Consider the following 22,599-nt stretch of genomic DNA (forward strand, 5'->3'; position numbering starts at 1 on the left):
ATCTCTCAATTATCTCTGTTAAAAGGCTTACCAGATCTTCAAACTACAACAGGAGCATAAACCTAGAAAAACCTCCTCAGGTTATGCATGTAATAAGTAAGAAAAATGGGATATGACCCTGGCAGGAACGATGGCAATTGCAGCAGGTACTGGGCAATTTTTTTCCACCTGCCAAAATATGTTTTGTGGATCTCCCTAGTTCTAGATTGTCACATTACTTGAGACAATCACCTCAGACTGTAGGCTGGTCAACCTGTAACCTTTTCTTACGTTAAAGCAAATCTGCACAACCTATGGCCCTCCAGCTAATTTGGACTTCAGCTTCCAGAATTCCTGGCCATTGGACAAACTGGCTAGGGCTTCTGGGAGTTGGAGTCCCAAACTCCTAGAGACCACAGGTTGTGAAGACCTATATTAATGTGAAAGCACATCATGGGATTTTTTAATCCAGTGGTTCTCAACCTGTGGGTCCCCAGATGTTTTGGTCTTCGACTTCCAGAAATCCTAACAGCTGTTAAACTGGCTGGGATTTCTGAGAGTTGTAGGCCAAAACACCTGGAGACCCACAGGTTGAGAACCACTGTCTTAATCCCTAAATGCAGTTGTTTTTAAAAACTCAGCTACAATGTATAACAGGATTATTGTTGTTTAGTTACATTTTATTGCCTTTTTAGAAGTAAAAGGTCCATTGCTCCTGCTTTGTAAAAGAAGAAATACAATGGTATCTGATCTAGCAACCTCAACACTTTCAGGACGTAAAAGTCTCAAAATACTCTCTAATTCCACAATATAAAATTCTGAATAGGAAGAGGACAGAGAAAGAGACAATAAGAGGAATTGCAGGGACTGTGAGAAACTCTTGATGCATTGCAAAGTATCGGCACAGACAAGACCTTTCAGTAATGCGGTTTGGCTCCCATGTTACTACGGACAAAACTCACTCTCTGGATCATGCCACAACAGCAGCTTAATCTCTTCATAAAAACTCCAACATCTATGTGCCATTTTACATGACTCATTGTCTGGACTAATGAGTTTACAGAGTCTTCCTCAGAGAAAGAGAATGATAGCAAAGAATATTCAAATTTACAGTAATCTTTACACATTTGAACCAGCCACATTAATAGAATACTGAAAGAGGGTAAACTCATGTTTGTGTTATATTCTTAATTTTATGCAGAATATTATATTAATTGGGAGTTAGCAGACAAAAACATTATTTTAATATGATTATTTTGTTGACTGATAGAGAGGGAGAAACAGATAAAATATTTTAATATATGAAAAAGGAAAGCTATATGCTCAAATGAACTCTTTTAACATCAGAAAACTAGATAATATAAGGACTGTAGTAATAAACATGTTTATCCTGGAATAAGTGCCACTATGCAGAAAAGCACTTGCTTCCATCAACATATGAAAATAATACAGTCTTTAGAAGCATACTGTGGAACAAAAAGAACTTATGCTATAATTCTGTACATAGTTATTTGGGAGAAAGCCCAAATACTACTGCACTACTTTTTTGAAATAAACATGTATACAATTATGCTATAATCACTTTTCGGATTTGATACAGGATCATTGAATGTTGTACATGTTAACAGTATGGTACGTTGCAGAACCAGCTGTTTTATATCTCCTTGTGCACAATTTGGTTTCCAAATCTTATAAAGTAAGTACCTCAATAATCTTCACCATTGTTATTAACGTTGTTACCAATGCTGAATAATTAGCAGAAAACAAGTATATTCTCTACATATAGATAAATGCTATGGAAGAAATCTTATACAAGACTTTTTTTAAAGCAAGTTTCTAGACATTATGATGTTTGAAAGCTCTTGGGTATGTAAATTAGATGATCTCTACTAATCCAGTGGGTACTCCTGCAATACACCATTAGCCAGGAATTCCTGACTACAGCTAAGATTTTCAAAGACTATCTCATTTGTTTGCAAGGCAAGAGAGAAACATGCTAAGAATACAAATGACAGAAGCTAGAAATCAATCCAACAGAGCCTAAATTAAGAGGTACTTCAGTTTCAACATGTATTCCTAAGCACTCAGGACTTAGCCTTCATACTCCATATAAATTAAACATCATGCTTCAACCTGTAATAGGCCTCATTTGGCTACATTTGTACTGTTTTTGAAAAAAAAACAACAACTCAAAAACGCTACTGTATTAGTACTCAAAGTTACCAGTGCTGGAGGAGACAGAAATAAGCTTTACGATGTAAACCGGTGTTTTAACTTCTACATAACAAACATGGTATTTTACATTTTGTGGAAGATATTGGGTTTGTTTTCCCCAACAGTGTTCCAATAAGAGACGTATTACTGAAATGTTACATCATAGAAATCATACTGCGGTAATTTTGCAACTCTATTTCTCCCATGGATGGCAGTAAGTACATGCTACAGACTGGTATTACCTGATGCCAAAGCAGACTGCTGGCCACCTGTTCAGGAATTAACATGGCTTTTTGTATCAGGTGCTCACAATTAAACACATCACACTTGCAGTACTTTGTTTCACTGCCATCTGGCATGCACAAATTCCAGATATCTTTCCAGTCTTGGAACTGGGGAGGAACAGTGATTGCCCCTGCAGTTGTGCAGTTGCACACAGACATTTAGAAGCATAATCTAACTATGAGGATATTCCTCTCCAGTTTGAGGAAGAACAGGGCTTGGTTTGGCACTGGATGTAAATACAGCGCTAAAAAGACAGAGTAAGGTTGTTTGGTACAATTCTAAGACATCAAAGAATTTCGGAAACATAGCAAAATATATTTTTTGAAAATGTTTATAGCTGAAGGCAGAGTTGATATCATCCCTGGAGCTGTACTGGATTTACTTGGTTTCCGAGTACCCTGAAAGCATAGTGTGATGGTGGATGACCCCCAAATTCTTTTCAAGAAGATGCCTAGAGTTTCCCTTTGCTCTGTGATTCTGAACACTCCCTCGTTCTAGGGACAGTTCTGGAGCAGGGGGATGGAGTGTAGGATTGTCTCTCACTCTAAATGGGTTGCAGCATAACGTGAGAGTCAAAGCTCAACCCTTGTATATGTAGCAAGGCCCTGGGGATAGTAAAATTATTAATGCCATTAAAAATTCCTGGACCACTCCCACCCCCACTTTCTCTCATGCTAGAACCCTTTCCCAGACAATGATGGTGGGATGGGCCCTTCACCTGTGACCTTTGCGTCCTTTATAGGCTTACCCAGTCCCTCTGCAAGCGGGATACCCTGTTGGTCTTCCTGCGACACAAAGGCCAATGCAGCAGGTGCAAAACATTTATCACTAATCAGCAAATGCAGCCTGCTAATCCTAGGGGGCAATGGTCCTAACTTCAAATATCCTTACACATACCATGGCATACACACGAGTAGTGTACTTGATTTAATCTGTGTCTTTGCTGGAAAAGATTATCTCTTCTCACAAATTGAAGTTCTTCCCAGAGCTGATAGTGATAATCAACCAGTCAGTGTTAAGATCAGGGTACCATCGGACCTTAGATTTACTAATGAGCTTGATCACTGGATTACAAACAGCACTGAGGTATAACTAAATAAAAGAATTGGGTGGCATAAGGTCAACATTGATGCGATAAACAGGTCCCTTGATTCTATAGACTTTGCACATTGGTCAGCTACAATACAAGCCTCCTCATCCGATTGGACAGCAGTTAACTCGGCGATTGAGAATATATGCAGCCAACTAAAAATAATTTAACTGAGAATGCTACCCCATCAATTACCAAAAGATATAGAGCGGATTCGTTTGATATTGATTGCCAGTCCATTAGGAAAAGATTTAAGAGCCTAATGAGAAAGGCGCAGGGGTCTCAGTCTAAGACTGTACATAACAATATGTTAGAACTGAGAAGGAAATATAAGCAAACAACTAAAGTGAAAAAGAAAAACCATTCAATATCCATCTGGAACGAGTTAGAACTCCCAGCTAAAGGGAGGAACACAGTCCTCTTCTGGAATTCAGTAGCTGGAATTCTTAAAGAAAGGAAATATGCATTTGATGCCCCTATTCCTGCAGCGAATTGGGAGATCTACTATTCACAACTGTTTGCCCCTTCGTCCCTTCCAAAGAAATATCTTACTCCTAGTATAGACAGCCTCGAAACTCTGCCAGACTGGCTCCTGACTGTACAGGAAATAAAGAGTATATTTGAAAGCCTTAACAACAATAAAGCTCCTGGAGAAGACTTTTACCATCAGAGTTATTTAAATCCAACCCTGACTGGTGGGCCCCCCTAATAGCAGGTCTATGTAATCACATAAATAACACTGCCAATATTCCTACATGTTGGAAATTGGCAATAATTATCCCTATTTTATTTATTTATTTATTTATTTTTCAAACTTATATGCCGCCACTCCCCTAGGGCTCGGAGCGGCTTACAAGAACCGACTAAAATTAACAATTTAAAAAAACATTTTAAAAACATCTTTAGAAAAAAAAACATCTTAAAAACATCCTAAAAGCACCTTTTAAAACATCAGCAACAGAACTCAAAAGCCTGCCGAAACAGGTGTGTCTTACATGCCCTGCGGAAGGCCAACAAGTCCCGCAAGGCACGAACTTCAGGTGGCAAGGTGTTCCACAGAGATGGCGCCACTACTGAAAAGGCTCTGCGTCTAGTTGCAGTTAGACGCAAGGTCTTAAAACTGGGGACTTCCAACAGGTCTTGGTCCTCAGAACGGAGGGATCTCTGGGGTTTGTAGGGGGTGAGGCGGTCCCTCAGGTACATCGGCCCTGGACCATGTAAGGCCTTGAAGGTAAGCACCATCACTTTGAAAGTGATCCGGTGTTCAATTGGTAACCAGTGCAGCTGCCGTAAGATTGGTGTTATGTGGCATCTTATTGGGACTCCCGCAAGGAGCCGGGCAGCTGCATTTTGCACCAATTTGAGCTTCCGGATCACCGACACAGGAAGGCCAATGTAAAGGGCATTACAGTAATCCAGTCTCGAGATGACTGTAGCCTGGATCACTGTAGCCAGGTTGTCCCTAGATAGATAGGGGGCTAGCCGTCTAGCTTGCCGAAGATGAAAAAAGGCAATTTTGGTAACGGCGGAGACCTGGGCCTCCATCGTCAATGAAGGGTCCAAGAGGACTCCCAGACTCTTTACTAGTGAAGACGGGCGTAGCACTTCGCCATCCAGGGTTGGCAACTGGATATCCCCACTGCCCGGTCGGCCCAGCCATAGGATCTCCGTCTTTGCTGGATTCACCCTCAACCTCATTTACAAAAAAGGGTGCAAAAAAATCCAAAAAACTATAGACCTATCAGCCTAATAGATATAGTGGCCAAAATCTATTCTAAAATATTTCTTTCTAAATTAGAGCTTTGGGAATATGAAAACAAAATCTTATCAGGAAGATCCACCATGGATAACTGTTTTGTCCTAAACCACCTAATATATAAACATCTAAAAAGAAAGAGCAGACTTTATGTTGCTTTCATTGACTTAAAAGCAGCCTTTGACAGCATCAACAGTGCAGAAACCATCATCATCATCATCATCATCATCATTATTATTATTATATCATCGTGTAACAGTAGATGGTATGTTTGAAAGTGAAAACAGAAATATTTTTAGCAGGAACATGAAAAGTAAAGACTGAATTTAAACACAAAACACAACTGTTATCAACAATTCCTAAACTAAATACATTTTTTAAAAATCAGTAGATTATATAATCTAGCAAAACCCACAATACCATTTGAAAATGAATTGGTGACAGCTGTACTTAAAATATACACAAAATATGCATTTCAATGTCTGCAGTTTCAAATGGGTAGTTACTCAGGTTCAATCAATAGGATTGTCAACAAAGCAACAAAATGTATTTTATAGCTCTTTTCCATATCTCCAAGAGGCAACTGTTATTTATGTATATTAACTACACCTACCATTTCCTTGTGATTTGGATAAAATGTCTGTTCAATAAGAGGAAACTTCTCTGGTCCCAGGGTTCTGTAGATGGATATCAACTGGGCAAACTGCAGAAAACAAACAAAACTTTACACTCCAGGGACAGATTGTGGAGGAATACTTTAGCACTATTGCATATAATTATGTAATTAGTATATCAGAAGGCCACAAGGCAGTTCTAAGGTGACCTATAACTTGCCAACTTATTACTATCCACCTACAGAGAAAGAAGATTAAAAGTGAAATGGGCAGATACAGATTGTTTCACTTCAGGTGAACACAACTTTTTCACTTGATTGCAACCATGAGAAGTCGGAGAAAAGGAGCGGAGTGTGAGAGTTCCCATGGGAATAAAGTGGTTTCCTCTCTGGGTGTACGCACATTTGTTAGCCTTCCAGCCAGCTGTACTTAAAGGTTTGTAAAATATATCAGCACTAGCCCTGTGCTGGCTAGCACTCTGCATTTTTCAGTCCAGTATTCCAGACCTGCATGGGATATACTCTGACCAGCTGCACCTGGTTTTATGGTTTATTCCAGAAATTTCTATGAATTTTTAAAAATGCACTGCTTCCGTCTCTGTGCTGCAGTACACAATGAGTCAGCTTCAAAATGCATTTACAGATGCACTCTTAAAGAGCTGAATTACTCTTCAATGCATAACACAGTGAAAGAACACTATACTCCGAAAATAGCATCTATCTATTGACTAATATTTCAAGACTCTTCTAGTGGTATTTCCTAGCCAAATGTATGCATGTCAAAGAGGTTAATATCATTTTCTGTGTAGCTGATTTTTATTCATAATCTAAATGTTTTTTCAAGGAGCAATAATAAATAACATACATTAATACCAAACAGACAGATACTGAAAACATAACTAAATTATCACCTATCTTGCACAAATTGTGCTGAATTTCAATTTGTTTCTGAGGTCAATTCAAAGTGCTGATTTTGACCTACAAAAGCTGAACTGAATTGGAACTAAGATATTTGAAACATCTCTTCCTCCAGCTACAAATGAAAGCAATGCCATAAAGGTCCTCTCATGTGTCCCACCACCCTGGAAAGGGCAAGTATACATGACAGAGCTTTCTTAGTACAAGCAGAGCCGGCCCTAGGTATTTTTCAAGGGTAGGCGAACAGAATTTTGCCCCCCCCCCCCCCCGCAAAAAACCAATCACTGAAAAATAAAAGCGTTGGAGAAGCAAAAATGTTTGATAATAAGGAGGGCTTAAGGAAACGCCTATTAAACATCAAATTACAAATCAACAGAAAAAGCAGTTCAATACCTTGCGGAGGCAGGAGACAGGAGTTGCGTCGATGGCGCAACAAGATGGGCCACAGGCAACTGCCTAGTTGGCCTGGTGGTTGAACTGCCTCTGAGTACAAGCAGCCCGACTGTAAAAAAAAATCCCTTCTAGAAAATGGCAGGCTGACTCCAACCCAAATCTGAATTTCATACAGACCTTGGACCAGAAAAACAGCAGAAACGGTTCCCTGTCCATAGATTTTAAACTGTTCTAACTGTCTGTGGGGTTTAAACTATTTAAGAAGCTTTTGCAGCCTGTTTTAATTTTTTAATCTGTTGTAAATAGCCTGGCAGACTGGGATTTATTTTTTCCCTCCAAATAAGAATTTTACTCTCTCAAATGAAGTTCTTGATTTTCTAGCATTGCAGAGAGTGAGACACTGAAAATCATTCACATTTCTTGTTTTTCTGTGGTCTCATTTCCTTGATATCTTTCTTTGCTTCTTTTCTTTGGATGCCTCAACTCAATTTCTAAATTCTCAACTGAAATTAGAGGTTACTACAATGCTAAATCGTTGTGGAGGGAAGGACAATTACATGGGCCGCAGAATTCTTTGGCAGAGGGCATATGTGTGTGCCCCCCAAATAACTATACTGTATGTCTTTGTCATTATGTGCTGGCTCCTACTTAAAAGTCTGAAACATTATAAACTTTTTTTTCATGGGGAGTTGCCCCATCCCTTGATCACCAAATTCAGAGGTGACAGAATGTTTTATTGATCTGGATCCATTTAGCTGCCTGCATTTCTAGATAATCTTTTGGGTATGGTTGTGGCAACTGTCATTTGGGGTGCTTCCCAAATTACTGCCATATCTTGAACTTTAATTATTGGGGTTTTCTTTTCTATATTCTGTGGTACTTTTAATGTGCCTTGCTACTATAAGGGATTAGGGGCTCCACGCAACTGTATTACTCAGACTTACTTTGAGGTAACAGTGAGAATATGTCTTTAAATTAGCATTTTGGGAATCCCACCAATACATTAAATATGTGGTCATCCCAATCCATTCTTGTTCTCTCTGTTTTGAGGGGACGAAAGATCTAGTTTTCTCAAAAGTGCTGTTCTAATCAATAATTACAATTTCTTTTCTTATGAGAATTACTGGAATGCTACTATATATTGTCAAACTACAACCATCCCTGCTATACCAAGATTATTGGGAAAAAACACCTTTGGTACATGTACAAACTTCAAGTTTCAATTGTTAACTCTGAGGAGCAAGGTAAAATGATTAGCATCAGTTTTAAGGAACTAGTATCAGTTACATTTCAGAGCATTCACAATGATAAAAATAGATTGACAAAAACCATAATTTAGATGGAGGGGGGGAGTCTCCCAAGAGGAGCCATCTCCAGCTTTGTCTGCAGCATTGGGATGAAGGGAACTCCTTTCCCTCTCCCAACAATATACATATTGTTTAAATCTATCAGATTACTTACCACCCAGGGCTTGTCACAGAAGTTGTAGATAGACTCTAGGGAGTTAACACTTGGAATTCCAGCATAATGCATCCCAATAATTAAATTACGGAAGTCTTCATTTTCTGCCATGCTGAATGAGTGTTGTCGAACAAGGACAAAGTCAGGCTTGAATGATCTAAAGAGAATTGGATTGTTTTTAAAATATACCCCAAAGAAATAGCAGTTTTACATTAAAAGAGTAAATGTGCTTTACAAGGGTAATTCTACTGAGGCCAGTAAGATATTTTTTTGGAAAAGGCAGGTTTAGAATTGGATGGGATATCCAGCATTAGATTACTGGGTAACACATAATAAAGAGTTTCCTTTGAGTTACATTTCATACCCATACAGCCTGAATCTTACAATATCTTAGTCTTAAATATAATCAACAGCAGCTTTGAAATCTTTTTATATTTCAAAACAACTTATTTTTAACAAAAGCTACCAATTTATGTGTTCTATGATGGCAGTGTAGGCATGGTGGGAATCAACTGGAAAGACCAACAGTATTTCTGCTGTTCCGCACATTCCTCACTATTTCCTTTGTTGCCTATGGGAAGGCTGATGAGAGATGCAGTCTGACAACGTCTGGAGGGATGCATGAGTCCCACCCCAGCTTTGATTATACATCTATCTCTATTTCATCTCCGATTAGATACAATTAATAGATATTAATGTGTTATTAGTACATAACACAGTTAATCAGCAGAAATATTTGTTAGTGTTTCTAGTACAACTGTTAGTGTGGACCAGAGAGGAAAACAAACCCAAACAGGGTATCACAGAGCAGTAGCTCCCTTGTTTTCCACTGTAGTGCACATGCAAAAATATTCAGCATATCAGACCATTTATGAGATTCTCATAAACACAGGGTTCTTGCCCCCTGGAATGCTTGACACCAACCCTTTGTCTATGTATGTACCAATGGTGAAAAACAAGAAACAAGATTCTGCATTAAGCCCATGAGCAGAACTGTACCTAGGAATGGGTGAAGTGTTAGTCAGCAAAAGGAAACACAGTTAAATTAGTTATTTATAAGATGGTTTTTCTGTTTGCTTCAAAGAGACAGGTTTTCTGTTTACTTCAAAGTCTACCTTGGTGCAACAGGAGACTTAATTTATAATGAATCGTCTGTCCTGAAAAGGCAGGAAGTTTTAAGCAAGTCTGTACAAATATTTAATTACCTTTAAAGAAACAAACACATTTAGTTAAATATCATAACAGAGCAACCATTTTCAGAAAATATTTTATAATTCAAAAAAATCAGCCCACACAAGGTTAATTTCATTACTACATGTTATTATTAAGGGGTTTGTTCTTTTTCTTTAACGATACCACTGCTATTGAAACACCAAATGCTAATTAAAATGGACTGTTATATAGCTCTAAAAACATTTCTTGTTTTATCAAAAATAGGAATAGGATAATTAGATAATAGGAATAATTAGATAATAGGAATCAATACTTCAATCAATCAGACTAGCTCTGATTCTTCCAAGTACTTCATATACATTTATTTTAAACTTCAGAATAGCTCTGTGAGATATGGTAGTTGTACTCTTTCAGATAAAATCAACTTGTACCAAACAGCTGCATACATGTGCAGTCGTCTAGTTTCATTCTGCAAAAACAAGCCCAGTAGTGGATTGTGGCACAAAAATGGCTACCATAAAAATTTACAGTAAAGCTAATGAGGTACACTAAATCAAAGTGCCAAAAGACAATCTAAAGAACATCACTGTGAAATTTAAAGTTTGTGTAAAGAAAGGATTTCTACTACTATGCCTAATTGACCAGGTCCCAGAAGAACTTTGGATTAAAACCATGAGCATTATTAGGGAAGAGCCAAAAAGCTGGAGCCAAAAAGAAAGAAAAACCTCATTAGATGACTGATGAAATTCTTCAAATAGTTAGAGGTAGGCAAGAACCACAAGCAAAAAATTATACACACAAGTTTGGAAACCTGATTGCAACTAGAATTGTCAGGTAATTAATTGCCAGGAAATCTTCAATGGGACAAGGTTCTGTCCCTTCACAGATTTTGTAAAAATGGGAATTGTTTGTGAGACAATGCTGAAATTCTCTCTTCTACACAATCATTAAAGGGCTAGCAGCCTTGTCACTTATTTCTTTTGGAAACTCTAATTGCTACTGTTACTGCACAGCAAGCTGTTCATAGGGACAAAGGGAACTATTACAATAAATGCAAAATAATAGAAGAACAGTAAAAAGGGTACAACAAGAAACCTCTTCCACAAAATCTGAGAAATTACATGGAGATTGAAACAAAAAATAGGAATACTACATGGCCAAAAGGGGAACACATTAAATGATCATGAAAAATTTTAAAGGTAGTGAAAGTAAAACACGGAAGAATCAAACAACATAAATGAGAGAGATTCCTTCTAGGAACACCTTTGATGAAGAACTCACACTTTGAGAAAGTGAAGTGGAAACTGCTCTCAAGCCACTTGAGAGAAATAAATAATCAGGAATGAATGGCATACCAACAGAGCTCTTTCATGCTACAAAGACTGAAAACACTCAACATACACATTAGGAGTGTGCAATTCAGCTAAACTCCTGTGCCATTTTTGGTGTCTGGATTTTGGTGGTCCCCCCAATCCGTTTTTTGGGAGTCTCCTGAATTGGGGCGGGCAAAATTCCATGTTTTGATCCAGCAGCTAAAATAGCTGTTTTTTGCTCTGGGAAGATTCGGCCCATCGGCAGCAATGAGGGAACTTCCCAGGCTCCCCTTTCCATCATTTTTAGTACATCAGTCTTAAGAAACCCCCTTATATACTTCAATAACACCAGGTTAAAGGCACCAAACTTAAGAAACCATCCTTTCTGGGTTTTTTCTCTCTTTATATCCTTGAATAACATCTAGGTTTAAGTCATCAGACTTAAGAAACTACCTTTTCTGGCATTGTTTCTCCCTAAATCCTTCAATAAGACTTGGGTTTAAGGTATCAGACTTAAGAAACCACCTTTTCTGGCATCGTTTCCCCCTTATATACTTCAATAAGACCTGGGTTTAAAACATCAGACTTAAGAAACCACCTTTTCTGGGATCCTTTCTCCTAAGATCCTTCAATAAGACATGGGTTCAAGGTATCAGACTTAAGAAACCACTTTTCTCACATCATTTCTCCTCAATGTCCTTTCATTAAAGCTGACTGAGAGGTCATGAGTTTGAATCCAGCTGGGGTTGGAATGTGCGCTCGATCATTACATAGACTAGCTCGTTGTTTACCTAAGCAACCGAAAGACAATTGCATCTGTCATAATAGGAAATTTAGGTACCACTTTATGCGTCATTATAAAAATGTCCAGCAGTGTGAGGAAGAATGAGGAAGTACTCCATCAAAGACTCGGTGTCACAGTGGATGATGAAGGAGCAGCTCCCCCGTGGCCAGAAGCTGGAAAATGTTAAATTGCCTCTGTGTCTCTGTCTGTATGTTGTTGGTCTAATGGCATTGAATATTTGCCATGCATATGTACATTGTGATCTGCCCTAAGTCCCCTTCAGGGCAAGAAGGGCAGAATATAAATATAGTAAATAATTAAATGAATGAATGTCAGAATCCTTTATAGATTACACCAAAGCACACAGCATTTTATTGTTTTTGTACCACACATTTGATGGTCCTGGTACCTAGAATCTGCAAAAGAAGCCAGTGTTACGAGAGAATATGATCCCATCAGGTGAGTTGTTCCTTGTCCCCACTGCAATTCTTTAAAATCTCTTCTTGTTTCTCCTACTACAAACAGGCAACTGAGGAAAAGGAAGGATCTCAGGACAGCACTATAGCCGCTTGCATTAACTGATGGGGAGCAGAATGCCATTTAGATATTTTGTCTATCTAGACTGGGGCACCCCTGTTTCGTTGTGATGTTTTTACACTACAAGTTTTAAAAAGCTACTCAAAGATCTGTCTGGTGGCAAATGGTTGCAGCTTGTAAACAGAAAAGCCATGGATCCTGCTGAATGATACTCTCTAGAATTTCATAAGAAAGGATTCAAATTTTAGACACTATAATTTGTGATCAGATTTCCTCCTGATTTGTTACTTTTAATTTTGCGAGTGGGATAGAGGAACTTACCTGACAACTTTTGTGCCATTTCGGAATGTCTGTATGTCTACAGCATAATTACCATCTGCATGAGCTATCAAATTTACTTCTGAAAATTGTGCCTGCAAGACATAAAAAACCCAACTTGCATTAAAAATATGATATATTAGATTCCTCATATATTTGAGTTTCTTCTCTAGCTCCAATGGGTATTCTGGGCTACCTTTTTTAAATATACTGTGAAGCAAAGTCTAAACATTGCTTCACAGTGAACTGTATTAAGTATTGCTAGCTACCTTTTAAACATTGCCAAGCAAAAAAAAGTTTAAACAATTCAAATGCATGAACTAAGAAAACAATCAATAGTTTGTTTCATTGATGATATTATCCCTAGCAGTTTTTCTTGATGCTAATTTTCTGAATCACCTGTCCATAAGCCACAAATACAACTACTTTTTCTTTTTCACAGTTTCTTTTTTCACAGTTCTATACTGTATCCATTTTCAAGTATATTTCTCATCTTTTCCTTCCATGATTTTAGTATATTGTTTCAAGGCAATATTTCTTAATGTTATTTTACATGCATCTTTTGTTGCTTTAAAGTTCAATGAATTCTCTTTCAATAAATCTATTTTTTTTTCAAGTCACTCAATTAACTTTTCTCTTCTTCAATGATTTGATTCACTTTTAATAATCTCCAGTGCCTCCAATAGATTAAAAAAAACCCTCTGGTGATCACTTTGGGGATGTAAAGCACAGTTTGCTTTACGTCCCCTAAGATTTTCTATATAGGGATTTAGTCCAAACAACAGTTCCAGCTCTATCTCAATTAAAGTTTTTAATGATATTCATAGAATCATAGAATTGTAGAGTTGGAAGAGACCTCACAGACCATCCAGTCCAACCCCCTGCAAGAAGCAGGAAAATCTCAATCAAAGCACCCCCGACAGGTGGCCATCCAGTCTCTGCTTAAAAGCCTCCAAAGAAGGAGCCTCCACCACAGAATAGAATAACTTTATTCATTCTAATTCAGCCATTTTACCTCCCTTCTTTGATAATGTAATATAGTTATTGATCTCAAATTTCTTTGAGATTATGGTGATTTACTCATAGACTTCAATTAGTTTAAAGAGTTATAGTCAAAATATTGACTGGGCCAAATAACAGTGAAGTTACATATTTCCTATTACAGCAGCTCTGCATGTTGCTCTATTTCTGGGAACAATTTAAGATATCACACAAAGGCTTGTACAGTTAAGGTTCAGTATTGTTTAAAATATTTTAATTCTCTGATAATTTAATTGCAAATTAATAAATTTTGGTACATTTTAATAATAATAAATAATAATAGTGATTTTATTTTTAAACCACCCTCTCTCCCTGAGGGGACTTAGGGCGGCTTCCAAAATAAGGCAGTCATTCAATGTCCCATACAATATAAAATAGCATCTTAAATTAACATTTAAATAGATTTAGAAACAGATTTGAATGTATGTCTTTGTGTGCATTTATTTTAATATTTTGTTTTAATATTAGGTCTTAGTGTTTTAACACGATCGGTTCATTGACCTCCCTCGCCTGTCCCTATTTTACTCATGAACTTTACTCAGAGCTTTGCACTAATCACTCTTTGTACATAGTAATTGATGTCTTGGTTTTAATAATTCTCTTGTTATTTTGTTTTATAACTATGTTATTATATTGTGTTTTAAATTTATGGACTGTTTTCCTTATGTAAGCCGCCCTGATTCCCTTCGGGGAGATGGAGGCGTGGTACAAGAATGAAGTTGTTGTTGTTGTTACTATTGTTGTTATTATTGTTGTTGTTATTATTAAAAACCGCACTGAGTCCCAGTTTTGGTTAAAGTCTGGATATGAATGAATAAATAAAAGTTGTATATTGACTTTATTTTTTTCATACAAATGTTTGTTTGGGTGCATGCCTCAAGTCACTTCTGGTGTGAAAGAATCAGCTGTCTACAAAGACATTGCCTAGGGGACGTCCGGATGTGTCATGATCCTGTGGGGAGGCTTCCCTCATGTCCAGTAAATAAATAAATACATTACAACTGTACCCTTGATTTCGTTTCTGATAAGATAAATCAATCAATCAGTCATACAACTATGCTAGCTATTGCAAAAGATTTTTGCATTGTAAAGATAAGATAGAAAGGCAATAGCAATTAGTTATATAGAAATAATTCTGAGTCAAAGTATTGTTCATAAGAGATTAATTACAATTAACTATAAGAACTTACTGCAAAGAGTATATCAAACTTCATACAAATTCCAAAAGAAGCTATTGTACACATTCAGAAGAAAACCATTGTGATGAATTTATATCATTTGCATTATATTGGATTATATTGTTTTTCAAAAATATTTGCAATATTTTGTGATAGCTCTTTGAGCAATCAAATGTTTATATAACAGCAATGCAACCTATTTTCAGCAATCCCAGTACTCTCATTTTAATGAAACAAGGGGATGGAGAAAATTGAATGCATAAAATTGAGAGTAAGTTTCACACTTAGTACCTGCTCAACTTTGATATCATATTCTCCGAGGACTTTTTTCCCACGAAAAGATTTGGTCCTGAAAAAGAAAATAATTATTGTAAATACCATGCATCTAGTATAAACATAACATTATAAATAATCATCCTTTAGAAAGCTGTATAATACATTTTTACTATTATTGAACTTATTTGATGTAATTTTACATCTAATTAAATTCACCTATTGCAAACATTCTGTTTATCTCTGAAATTCTAAAAATTAAAAGTTTTTGTTTTGTATATCTACACAATGAAAGGTTGTTATTGAAAAATATTTAGAATCTATTGATTTAGTGGCATATGGTCTACATTCCAATTAGGACAAAATATTCCCTCAGATTCACCTTTTCTTTCTAAACATCCTCTGGATGAGGCAATGATTAAACATCTGATCTCTGGCGTGATTCATGTTTCAACAAATGACTTCAGTTTTGAAAATAAACACTAATACTGGAGCACTAAATTATGCCATCTGGAATCTTAACAAAATGTTAAACAAAACGAGGTCAGGAATACTTCCAGTGACTTAATTCCACAGAAGCATTAAACACTGAAGCAGAGAAGCATTAAAAGCTTCCTGAATGTTTTAGGCTTAAAAATGCATTTTTGATTCTTTTTACACAAGCAAAACTTTATAAATTGTCTCAGACTCCCAGATTTAGAAGACTAAATTCTAACAAAGTTTTGAAGTGTTCATTGACTGAGAACTTGGGTTGTTGCCAAAATTAAGTGGCGCCTTTCAGTGCTCAGGGGGGAAAAACATATCAAGAAGCCTTAATTATTTCCAGCATACCAACTTGGGAAATTTGTAACCATGTTGGAAATATATTCATTTAATGCCTACATCACACCCTTCCAAGAAAAAAGAGGGGATATTAAACACAGGAAAGCTCCAACCAAACTTGTTTGATAGTGAGCTGTGATCCTCTGCTTGGCCAGCCTACTGGTCAGAAGAAGATCAGCTTGCCAGTTTGAGAAATGCTAACAAAACATAGTTTTTTTGATTGAACTAAGAATAGATCTGTTACGTTGGAAAAATGATGGATATTTTCCTGCTTTTTACAGCCCGAAAGTGTTTGATCAATAGAAATAGTCAATGGTTCTCATGTCAATGGGGCAAATGAATCTAATCTAGGTTTTTGTTGCAACTTTAAACAACCATTCAAGATACCGAACCCAATCGTCTTTTAAGCTGGCACTAAAACCCAAAGTAGATCAATTTGCCCCACTGCTGTTGCTTGCTGCTGTTGTTATTCACTCCATTTCTATCCCATTTTTCTCCCCACAGGGACTCAAGGCGGCTAATAATAACATGACACAACCAAATAAAATTTTAAAACAAGGTGAATACAAAATTTAAAAAATTAAATATTTCTGTCATAAATACAAGTTAAAATAAAGTTAAGCTACAGTAAAAAAATGAAATGTAAAACTAAATATCCCCCAAAATCCCAGCCACAACATTCCCAGCAGCATGCTCCTAATCCTGCCTCAAATGCCTTGGTAAAAGATAGCTTGCCTATCAGAATCTAGGTGGCATTTGTACTCCCCATGATTTATATTTTAATTTTAGGAATGAAAACTGTACTTTTATAGTTTGAACTCCAAGAGGTAGTTTTATCTCAGACTAAGTTAACAAAAGAACATCTTGAAATTACCTCGCTGGCCAGACCTGAACTAAGCACCAAGCATTTTTACCTTATTGTCATAAACCATTGTTTAACATCTTACCATGAATTGTTTATGAATTGGGGTTAATTATCAAGGTTGGGCCTAAGTTGAGGGTTAGGGAGGGCTATTTTGATGAGGGTGGGGAGGGATGGCCTGTTATTAGATCAGTGCTAAGTACCAAACATATCTCGACCACAGAAGACTAGTTACTTTGGCCAGACTATGTCAATGCACTTGGGTACTATACCAAATAAGGAACTATATAAGCCTGTTATAAGATCACTATTTCTGGACATTTTAACTGTAAATTTATTATTGCCTTTTAATCTCCCTTTCCCCCAGTGATTATATTATAGAAATTGATGAATTAGATCCCCCCCACCTTTAGCACTTTAAGAACTTTAAGGCAGGAAGGGAGGCAGTTAATATCTGGGTAACTCCTAAGGTGGGGGAGGTGGGGAAGGAAAGAGGTATCTTTGAAGGAGGCTGGAGTATTATACAGCAAAAACAGGACTCATGCCCATATTTAGAAGCTAATGCCAGCTTTATGATGGACCATGTAGAGGGGGTGGTGGTCTTCCATCAGTCGGGGGGGGGGGGGAAATAGAGGTGGTTCAGGGGAGAAGGAGATATGGGAAAGGGAGGCCTACATTAATTTGGCCTAGGGAAAGGAAGAGAGTTCTTGTAGATCTAAAACGGCCTCCTGACATGGTAAACTTGGGTACCTAGGCTGGTGGTCCCTCCGGATTAAAGGTGGTGCTGTTGAATGCCAGGTCTGTCAACGGAAAAACAGCGATCATCCAGGACCTCATCCTGGACTAGCAGGCAGATCTGGTGTGCATAACGGAGACCTGGCTGGATGAGGCTGGGGAGGGATTAGTCTCATACCATGCAGCACCAACCTATATCTGGAAGGCGGGGAGGCGGTGTCGCAGTGGTCTATAAGGATTCCATCTCCCTGACCAGGTGCCCCATCCCGCAGTCAACCTTGTTTGAATATGTCCACCTGAGGGTAAGTGACCAGGACAGATTAGGGATTCTGTTAGTGTACTGACCACCCCGCTGCACTACAGTCTCCCTGCCTGAGCAAGTGGGGATAGTCTTGAGCCTGGCATTGGAGTCCCAACGACTCATTGTGCTACGGGACTTCAATGTCCATGCTGAGACTATCCTTACTGGATCGGCTTAGGACTTCATGGCCACCATGGCAACCATGGGCTGTCCCAATTAGTATCTGGTCCCACCCACAGAGCGGGACACACACTTGACTTGGTTTTCTGCCAGGGTTGGGAGGAAGATGGAGGTGTGGAGGAGCCGATCCCCACTCCGTTGCCATGGACTGACCATCACCTGATCAGGTTTAGGCTTACTGCACCCTCTAAACTCCGCAGGGGTGGAGGACTTATTAAAATAGTCTGCCCTAGGAGGCTTATGGATCCGGATCGATTCCTGACAGCTCTTGGGGAATTTCTCACCACCTCTGTAGCTAATCCTGTCAATGCTTTGGTCTCTCTCTGGAGTAGGGAGCTGTCTAGAGTAATAGACACAATTGCTCCGGAACATCCCCTCTCAAGTACTCAAGCTAAACCAGCTCCTTGGTTAAACAAGGAGCTGGCAGCAATGAAGTGAAAGAAGAGGGAACTAGAACGTTTGTGGTGTTCAAGGCCGAATGAGTCAAACCGAAAACAGCTATGTTCCTATCTTAGGACATACGTCGCGGCAATAGATGCTGCAAAGAATTCCTTCTTTGCAGCTAATATTGCGTCTGCAAAAAACTATCTGGTGGAGCTGTTCCGAGTTGTCAGAGGGTTGTTAAATCCCGTCTCTCGAGACGGGATCCCAGACAACTCTGCAGCCCGCTGTGAAGCATTTGCTCTGTTCTTTGCGGACAAAGTCGCTCTGATCCGCTATGGTTTTGACACCATATTAACGGTATCTTCTGAGGATTTAGCACGAGCACCTGCTTGTCCGGTTTTGATCGATTCTTTTCAATTGGTCCAGCTCAAGGATGTGGACAAGGTGCTTGGAGAGGTGAGGGCTACCACATGCATCCTAGACCCTGCCAATCCTGGCTGGTGAAGGAAGCCAGAGGGCGTTTGGCGGAGTGGGTGAAGGTGGTGGTGAATGCCTCCTTTCGGGAAGGCAAATTTCCAGCAAGTCTTAAATTGGCTGTGATCAAACCGCTGTTAAAGAAACCATCACTGGACCCCACTCAATTGGACAGCTATCGGCCTATTTCCAACCTCCCCTTTTTGGGCAAGGTTGTGGAACATGTGGTGGCCGTGCAACTCCAGGCATTCTATCTAGATCCGGCACAGTCTGGCTTTAGGCCGGGACATGGTACTGAGACAGCCTTGGTCGCCTTAGTAGATTATCTATGCCGGGAACTGTACAGGGGGAGTGTGTCCCTGCTGGTTCTGCTGGACCTCTCAGCTGCCTTCGATACCGTTGACCGCAGTATCCTTCTGGGACATCCTGCGGGGATGTCCCAGAAGTGAAACATGGTGAAAGTCACTTTCAAAATGAATAGTGGCACTGAATCCCTCCACTCCCAAGGAAATACGTCTGAATGTTTCTCCCCCTCCTTTGTACCTTTAGGCTTCTGGTAGATCACGGTTCCATAATCCTAGTCTTCCACTAAGCCAGCAGATGGCATAGTATTGGACTGCAGTTTTTCTAAAATGCACCATATTATCAATCTATATAAACTGTAGAAAGACTCAAATAGCAATATGTTTGGCTTTGGGCCAGACAGTCCTCAAGCTAGACTTACACACAACTCCAAGTTACGAATGGCAGTGAGAAAACAAGAAGTGAGAAGAAATCTAGCCCTAGGAAGGGAAATTCACTCCTGTAAGAGTTCTCATGGGAGAAAAGATGTCTCCACTGAAGCTTTTATCACCAACCCTTGTTTCTACGATAAACCAAAAATTTCAAACTCCAGTTATCACAGGACAGAAAGTGAGGTGAAATCTTCTGAACAGGGGCACAGACAGAAAAACAAAAATTACAGAGGCGTTGATCCTTCCCTATGCTATCCTAAACTCTCTCTCCCTCTCTCTCCCTCCCCCCCCCCTAAATATTTGCCTGGTGTTGTACTAAAAATGTACCTGTTCCGACATATACAAATTGAACTTAAGAACAAACCTACAGAACCTATGTTGTTCGTAACCTGGGGACTGCCAGTATATTTAAAATATAAAAGGACATGTGTCTTGTTTATGCCATAATGAGTTTTCACTGAAGATATCACTGGGCTTATAGTGCCATAACTGTAGTGTGAATGGGCCACAGGCCCTTCCCCACTGTCTTGCTTCGGTGTAAACTTCCTGTCTTCTTCCCTTACAATCTTTGTCATTTTGCAACTTGGTTCTAATTTCAAAGCATTAGAGATACTGCAAATGTTATCCTGAGTAAAGCTTAGATAATGTTTACAAGTCTCTCTTAGTAATGAAATGGCTATATAATATAATTCCTGAACACCACACACTTTCTTTCTTATTGTTTATTTAAACTTTATTTCAAACCCCACTTCTTGCTTCTTAAAAGAAAACTTGTTTAATCCAAAACAGCAGTGAAAAGGAAACTAATCCATATTCTGGATGCTTAAAATAGCCAGAATAGCAGGAAGCAGCTGTAGTTGATTGCAGAGGAGGAAAGGGAGAGAAGGGGAGCCAACGCCACTGGTAGCTCATACCTCAGAAAGAATAATAGAATCATAGAGTTGGAAGACACCATGTGGGCCATCTAATCCAACCTCCTGCCATGCAGGAAAAGCACAATCAAAACACCCCCAACAGATGGCCATGCATCCTGCGTTTAAAATTCTCTAAGGAAGGAGCTTCCACCACACTCCAAAACACAGAGTTCCACTGTTGAACAGCTCATCATTTTCCCAATGGTAAATGCATGGGTAAATTTAATTCAAAAGGGGAAGACAACTTCTCCTACTTTTGGTAATATCAACTGGAGGGAACATCATTCTGGATCTGGAGAAAAAAGAACAATTGGGGCAGTGTGGTCTCCCCAGATTCTTCATTCTGGTTCTCAGTGGCTATTATAGGGAAGGTGAAAAGAGCACCCCAAAATCACTGGCCTGGCACAAAGCTTTTGGTTAAAATCCACATCCTCCCACAGCATGTTGTCTGACAACACTGTTAAAACTCGAAGTACCTTGAAAGGAAGTGCAACTTCTTCATCTCTAATGAATGAGAATCTGTATCTGAAGGCCACTGCCTTAAAATAGCTCGGTTTTCTGTGATGACTTCCTTCCTTGTGGGAAGAATTCAAAATCCCTTAAAGCTCTTAATGTTTTGCGTCCAGACCAACGCTACTCAAAATAGCGTTCCCTGGACGGATGCCGAACCATTGGTTGGTGGTTTCCAGTAGGTTACAAGAAAGGAACCCATTTTAGCCAATGAGTACAAAAATGATGTTTGTCCCCAGCACCCTGGGAGGAAAAATGCCACTCCCCTCATCAGATAAACTAAGAAGTACAGGTCAGCTCTAAGCAAGTGTTAAGATCTTTGAGAGAGCTTTCTCCTGGCCCAACCCTATCACAGGCGCAGTTTGTACTTTGTTGTTGTAAGCCACCTTGGTCCCTGTGCTAACAGAAAGGCAGGATATAAATAGAATAAATACCTGTGGAAACCAGAATGGTTTATTTTCATAAGCGGCATTAAGAACAAGAGTGGAAAAGCAGAATGAGTGGGTGAGATTGCTCTTCCACTGTGTGGAATAAGATACTAAATATAAGATGCATTATTAAAGGTAGTAGGAGCCCCTGGTGGTGCAGTGACTTAAACTGTTGAGCTGCTGAACTTGCTGACCAAAGGTCAGCAGTTCAAATCTGGGGGGCAGGGTGAGATCCCGCTGTTAACTTTTGCCAACCTAGCAGTTTGAAAACATGCCAGTGTGAGTAGATCAATAGGTACCGCTCTGGTGGGAAGATAACAGTGCTCCGTGTAGTCATGCCGGCCACATGACCTTGGAGGTGTCTACAGACAACGCTGGCTCTTTGGCTTAGAAATGGAGATGAGCACCAACCCCCAGTCGGACACAACTAAACTTAATGTCAGGAGAAAACCTTTACATTTACCTTTACTATTAAAGATAGTGATGGCAACTAATCAGAATCAGATTTCAGGTGCAAATAACTGATTTCGTTCTTGAATGTGAGCATGGAGATATTTTCTCAGCTGATTTATAAGAATTTGTAAACATCTTCAGCTGATTTTCACATCTGAGGACTTCTAAAGTGATATTTTAAAGATGTTTGCTGTGCAAAAGGAAGATTTATTATGGTTGTACAAGTCCCCCTGGGGAGATAGTGTGGGCTACAAATAAAGCATTATTATTATGCCCTTTCGATCTGAGCTCACTGATTCCCTCTGGATGCAGGTATAAGTGCTAGCACAGTTGTTTGTAGATTTTGGCATTGTTTTCAGGAGTGCTGAGAACAACCCTATCTTTTCTACTGTTTTTGCATTTTTGGACTGTGTGCTTTTTCTACTCTCTGGTTGAGTGTGTAGGTGGTGATGGCTCTTCTGCTGACATGGTACTGT

The 22,599-nt window shown here is 38.9% G+C and overlaps 1 protein-coding gene across 1 annotated transcript in view; it reads right to left on the bottom strand.

Annotated features, from left to right (window-relative positions):
- Window positions 1-22,599, bottom strand: part of syn2 (synapsin II) — a 202,692-nt gene that overhangs the window by 82,288 nt on the left and 97,805 nt on the right. Inside the window, exons 2-5 of the mRNA XM_003217671.4 lie at window positions 15,345-15,402; window positions 12,838-12,929; window positions 8,710-8,866; window positions 5,938-6,027 (exon numbers count right to left, since the gene is read on the bottom strand). Coding sequence (XP_003217719.2) covers window positions 5,938-6,027; window positions 8,710-8,866; window positions 12,838-12,929; window positions 15,345-15,402 — 397 coding nt within the window. The remainder of the gene's footprint in view (window positions 1-5,937; window positions 6,028-8,709; window positions 8,867-12,837; window positions 12,930-15,344; window positions 15,403-22,599) is intronic.

This window comes from Anolis carolinensis, chromosome 2, assembly GCF_035594765.1.
Source record: "Anolis carolinensis isolate JA03-04 chromosome 2, rAnoCar3.1.pri, whole genome shotgun sequence".
Lineage (NCBI taxonomy): Eukaryota > Metazoa > Chordata > Lepidosauria > Squamata > Dactyloidae > Anolis > Anolis carolinensis.